Source organism: Myotis lucifugus, unplaced genomic scaffold (assembly GCF_000147115.1).
Source record: "Myotis lucifugus unplaced genomic scaffold, Myoluc2.0 scaffold_574, whole genome shotgun sequence".
Lineage (NCBI taxonomy): Eukaryota > Metazoa > Chordata > Mammalia > Chiroptera > Vespertilionidae > Myotis > Myotis lucifugus.
This window is the reverse complement of record NW_005871622.1, coordinates 76,832-82,831: the sequence shown is the minus strand read 5'-3', so window position 1 is coordinate 82,831 and position 6,000 is coordinate 76,832. Positions and strand designations below refer to the sequence as shown.

General features: G+C 46.6%; 1 protein-coding gene across 3 annotated transcripts in view; it reads left to right on the top strand.

The window, feature by feature from the left end:
• The window catches only part of OSBPL1A (oxysterol binding protein like 1A), a 76,880-nt gene that overhangs the window by 4,088 nt on the left and 66,792 nt on the right, over positions 1–6,000 (top strand). For all 3 annotated transcript variants that reach the window (XM_006104454.3, XM_023745722.1, XM_023745723.1), the window contains exon 2: positions 5,254–5,376. In XM_006104454.3, the coding sequence (XP_006104516.1) occupies positions 5,256–5,376 (121 nt within the window). In that variant the 5' untranslated portion in view covers positions 5,254–5,255. The remainder of the gene's footprint in view (positions 1–5,253; positions 5,377–6,000) is intronic.

The following is a 6,000-nucleotide window of genomic DNA, read 5'->3' as shown; positions in this document are numbered from 1 at the left end:
GGTAGCAGCCCGGGAGCTGCAGCTGCCCCGAGGCGGAGGCTGGCGCTGGCCCTGGCGGCGGCCGGGTCTGGGTTTTGCTGGACCAGCTCTCAGCTGCCGACCTCCTCGCTCACGCGGACTCCCGGCGCAGCTGGGCTGTGGGCGCGGTGAGGGGAGCTGCTGGGATGGTGCACGCGTGGCGCAGGCTCCGGGGCTTGGGGGAGAGTTCAACCCGCGTGGAAACCGACCGGTTTTCTCTGAAACGGCCCTGGCACGGCGGGCGGTCCCTGCCTTGGGGGCAGCGCGGGGAGGGGGGGGGGGTGGTCCTGGGTTGCGGCGCTGTGAGGGCGAGCACGGCCTCCTGACCACGACGCAGTGCATTTCCTTTTCGCAGCCCGCGTGGGAGGTGTAGTCTCTGACCCCCGCTGAAATGTAAAGACCATGGATTGATGGCAGAGCAGTCCCAGGACAGTCCCGAAACCACTCTTCACCTCCCAGTTCCGAGCGAGGGGCTGTACCCACAGTTCGGGGGGCAGGGGGGACAGTCAGCCTTCATTCCTGTATCACCGCGGTCCCGCCCCCGCAGCGCCGTGAGCTGATGGGAACCGGGTTCGGGCTGCAGGGGCCTGGCCTGAGCCCAGGCAGGGGCAGCTCAGCACGGGCCTTGCCGGCGCCGGCCTCTCAGCTGACTCTTCACCAGAACTTGGTGGCGGCGCGAATGGGAGGCAGCTGTCCGGCAGGTGTTCCTCCACCTGTAGGCAGAGCGGGCAGATGCTGCTTCTCTAAACACACTGCTCCCCACTCCCGCCTAAGACGAAGGGACATGATAACTTGTTTAGAACCAACAACTAAGTACAGCCAGGTTCTTTGGGGCGATAACATGGTGCAGTGTCTATTAAATAAATTAAAAATTTTCTCCTTGTGTCTTTATTTTACTTAGAGCTACATCTATAGATTTTTAAATCTTTACCCAAGGAGTGAGGATGTTTTTTCCATTGATTATTATTATTATTATTTTAAAAATATATTTTATTGATTTTTTACAGAGAGGGAGAGGAATAGAGAGTTAGAAACGTCGATGAGAGAGAAACATCGATCAGCTGCCTCCTGCACACCCCCCACTGGAGATATGCCCGCAACCAAGGCACATGCCCTTGACCGGAATCGAACCTGGGACCCTTCAGTCTGCAGGCTGATGCTCTATCCACTGAACTACACTGGTTAGGGCTGATTATTATTTTTTTAGAGAGTGGAAGAGAGGGGGAGAGACACATTGATTGGTTGTCTGACGGGGGCCAGGGATTGAGCCTGCAGCTGAGGGACGTGCCCTTGCCCAGGAACCGAACCTGAGACCTTTGGTCCGAGGGCCGATGCTCTAACCACTGAGAACCTGCCAGCGCCATCTGTAGCAGATTTTTAGGTTGGAATTTTGTTGTGGCGATTTTAAAATATATATATTTTTATTGATTTCAGAGAGGAGGGAGGGAGAGAGAGATAGAAACATCAATAATGAGAAGGACTCATTGATTGGCTGCCTCCTGCAAGCCCCCTACTAGGGATCGAGCCCGCAACCTGGGCATGCGCCCTTGACCGGAATGGAACCCGGGACCCTTCAGTCCGCAGACTGTCGCTCTATCCACTGAGCCACATCGGCCAGGGCTGTTGTGGCAATTTCTTACCTCTAGCTAGATATTAATAGAAGCTGAGTTTTGTATATTATGTATATTCACTGAGAAAAGTGGTCAGTAGAAAGTAGAAATCAACTTAACTGACAACACATGGAGGAGAGAGATTAAGGTAGAAAGTGTGTGTGAGACATCTGAGGTGGTTAGGAAACTTGTCAGTTTTTTTTCAAGCCAAAACTGATGGTAATCAGAACTTGATGGGTGACTGGTAATTTCCTGCTCTAGAAAGAGGTCAGCTTATAATCAACTCACCAGAATTCATTAATGAGGCGTCAAAAAAGATACTGTTGCCCCGTCTGGAGTGGCTCAGTGGCTAAAGGTTGACCTATGACCTGGGAGATCACGGTTAGATTTCTAGCCAGGACACATGACGGGTTGCAGGCTCGATCCCCAGTAGGGAGTGTGCAGGAAGCATTCCATTGATGATTCCCTCTCATCATTGATGTTCCTCTCCCTCCTTCCCTCTCTGAAATCAATAAAAAAAAGATACTGTTATAAATTCTGTACAGGATATGTTGATGATCATAATGCCATATAATTATAGGTTGTCCTTGATTCCTAGAAATGTTTGATTTTTCCTTACCTGACCTCCTCCACTAAGAAGGTGGGCAAGTGTGAGAGATCGTTTTAAGGCTTTTAGTAAGAGGTTATATTAGGTCATGACTGTATCTGAGTTCTTGGATTCGTCAGCTGACAAATAGGGAATTGCTGTGTAGTGAAAGCACTCCTTAACTGTACATTTTCCTGTCATATGACATGGAAAGTAACCACATGCCTTTACTTTAAAGTTTTCCTTTAAAGAGAAACTTCTGGATTTGTGGTGTGCAGCTGGTCAGTATTCGACATTAGTTTGGAAGACAGATTTAAATCGGAAATCAAAATGGGAAACATTTAAATACATTTTGTCTAAAGTTTAAGGAATTTTATCATGAAAAGGTGACATTCAGCTTTCTTGTTAGTATTTTTAGTATCTAAAACTGGACTTATCTAATGGTGGACTTCTCCACCCTGAGCTCTGATGGCTCCAGCCTATTTTGAAACAGTAGCTGATAGTTTTCAGAATCAGGTTGAAATTCAAATGAGGGGTGTGTCTAAGGGTTTGCTCTTGGTCGTTGAAGCAGATAAAATGCATAGCAGTTTAAGGTTAAAAGAGTTGCATAAAGCAAAGCCATGACACTTATTGAATTTTCACCAGTTTTGATAAACATTGAGATTTTCAACTGCTTAAAGGTAAAGGTAAATATTCAGCAAGTGGGATTGTCCCTTCCTTATGTCTGTGTGGCATCCAGGTCCATGTGGGTGGGCCCGAGTCTGAACAGGAGAAGGTCGGGGGATGTCAGATGTAAGCGTTCCACAGTGGCTGCAATGGTTGGCACCCTGTGTGTGGAGCCTTAAAGGATAGCCCGTGGGAGACCGTGCCCTGTGTCTGGGCACCGACTCTCCTTGAGGAAGTGAGAGCAAAAGCTTCACTGAATTAAAAATTAAATGACTCAATTTATTTAATTTAAAAAAATATATTTTATTGATTTTTTACAGAGAGGAAGGGAGAGGGATAGAGAGTTAGAAACATCGACGAGAGAGAAACATCGATCAGCTGCCTCCTGCACACCTCCTACTGGGGATGTGCCCGCAACCAAGGTACATGCCCTTGACTGGAATCGAACCCGGGACCCTTGAGTCCGCAGGCCGAGGCTCTATTCACTGAGTCAAAACCGGTTAGGGCTATTTTTTTTATTTCTAAAAGAAGGAATGAGTGTTTCCTAAAATAGACTTTACAGTTTTCTGTGGTTGTCCTTACATTGCTGTGTTTTGAATATCTCACTTCAGTTAGGAAATAAAGCTTCTTAAAATGAGATTAGTTTATAATTCAGAGTCGGTTTCCTCAACGCTCATACATGAACAGTTCCTAGAATCAGTGGCAGTTAATTTTGTTTTTTGAAAAATCTTTATTGTTGAAAATATTACATATGTCCCCTGTTCCCCGCATTGACCCCTCTATCCACCCCGCCCCCCGCATTTAATTTTAGAGGCTGACTTGAGTTTTATGAAGTAGATAGCATTGCTGTTATTTCACCCCTTGTTTAAAAGGTGTAGGTGCTGGTTGTGGCTTTACTGGAATACAATACTCAGCAAGTGACTTTATCTTTGTGCTTCTCAGTTCCTTCATCTCTGAAATCAGTGTTAAATATGAGTCTGTCTACTAATGTGCAATTTCTAAAACAAAAATGCATTATTTTTTGTTAACACAAATGTCATAGTTTTATATATACGTGTGTGTACGTGTGTGTATACATATATACATATATTCCCATTTTAGAGAACTTACTGGTTGTTTGCTAGGAGCTAATATGATTGAGGGCAAAATTTATTTTCTTGCTGTTTTTACATAATTACTTTAATTTTTAATATTTTCCTCATATTAACAGAATATAATATTGGAAAATCCCCACACCATTGAGCAGCTAGCTGCTTTGGAATGTAGTGCTAACAAAGCACATTATAGATTTTTAAGAATGTTTTTAAGATTTAATTTGTAAAATATATGTATTTGTTTATAAATGCATTTAATTTTTTCTCTATTCAAATTCCAAGTATACAGTGTTCTTCTTAGTTTGTCTCTTTTTATTCACTCAGAAATAACCAACTTATTAGGATAAACTATTTCTTTTTAACTTCTTTAAAATATATATATATATATACACACACACATATACACATATATTATACGTGTACGTGTGTATATACAGCTTTCCTTCTGTTGGCAATAGCATTTCTTTTAAATTTCAAAAGAGAAACCGTTTAAAGAGTATTATCGATAATACAAAAGTTATCTTACACACCTTCAGCAATTTTTAGCAGCTGGGCTACATCCATAGCTTTGAGAGAAGCCTAAAGAACAAGTATAACACTTATTATTAATGTTGGCAAACAGGTAAAGACACATGCAGCACGGCGTTAATTTGGGGGCACGCAGACTCGGTGGTGGCTGGGGCGCGGCCTGTCTTTGATGTGGTGCTTCTTGTCCTTGAGGGGTTTGATCTCCCGCAGGTGGGGCCGGTGTCTGTGAGGCTCCCGATGACAGGGTCCCTCCTGCAACGCTGGAGGCTCTTTAATGCCCGTCTTTCTCAATGGACAGGAGTCTCCTGGTTGTGAGCTGTGGTCGCCGATGTCCCGGGAGCACATTGGGAAATGCACGTCACTAATTTATCAGCCTCTGTCAGCTGTGAAAGAGCCCTGGCTAACAATGCGAATGTCTCCTTATATTTGGAAACCAGAAAGATTTTTAAAAATCAGCAATATCTTGAACAAAATTATAAGAATGATTATCCTCAGTTCATCAGCCCCATGAGCAGGGACGTGCCCTGCCTGGGTTCGGCCTGGGCGACACTCCAGCCTCCGGAGCCCCCTGCCAGGCCCTTCCCCTGGGTGTCAGCAGGTGCTGTCTAAAGCGCCTCACGGTCTTAGGCGAGAGCCGCTGCGTTGTTTTATATTTTTTTAAATTTTATTTTATTGTTTAAAGTGTTATAAATAGTAGTACACATGTCTCCCCCCCATTAACTTCCCCCTGCTGTGCTGTGTTTTAATGTAGCGATGAATACAGAGGCAGAGCAGCAGCTCCTCCATCACGCCAGGAATGGCCACGCCGAGGAGGTGAGGAAGCTGCTGGAAACCGTGGAGAAGAACGAAGCCATCGCCGACATCAACTGCAAAGGTGGGCTTTGGGCGGACTTCCTTCGCTTTCTCCTCGGCCCCCTCTCACGTACGCTGTCGTTTATGTGGCATTCTCTCCTGATCTTGCTTGCGATGCGCTTCCTTGTGGCACCCTGGAAGGAGCCCCTTAGAGTGGAAATGTCTCTCCGAGTTCCCTGTAAGCCAGAGACATTGAGATCCAGCCCTAAAGTCGTGATGGATCGTAGACCTTCTAACTGCAGGGGGGCCCTGAACCCCGGGCCCACGAGCGCAGGCTGTGACCGTGTGTGCTTCCCGAAGACAGCGTCGTGGAACGGCCGTCTGCCCAGAGAGCCCAGGGTACCTCAGAGAAGGTGCCGTCAGCATCCCCCTCCTGTCACGGGGACTAGTCCCCTGGAGTCACAGGTCAGACTAGTCTACATCGCACAGGTGCGCCAGAATATGGACGTGTGGGGCGTCGTGGGTCTTCAGGGAGAGGCATGGAATTGGAATTCGAAGGATTAGTGTCTTGGAGGAAGTGATTCTAAGATGATATAGTCAGAGTGTGTAGGCCCGGCCAGTGGGGCTCAGTGGTTGAGCATCGACCTCTGATGCCCGGGTTGCGGGCTCCATCCGCAGTGGGGGGCGTGCAGGAGGCAGCCGATCA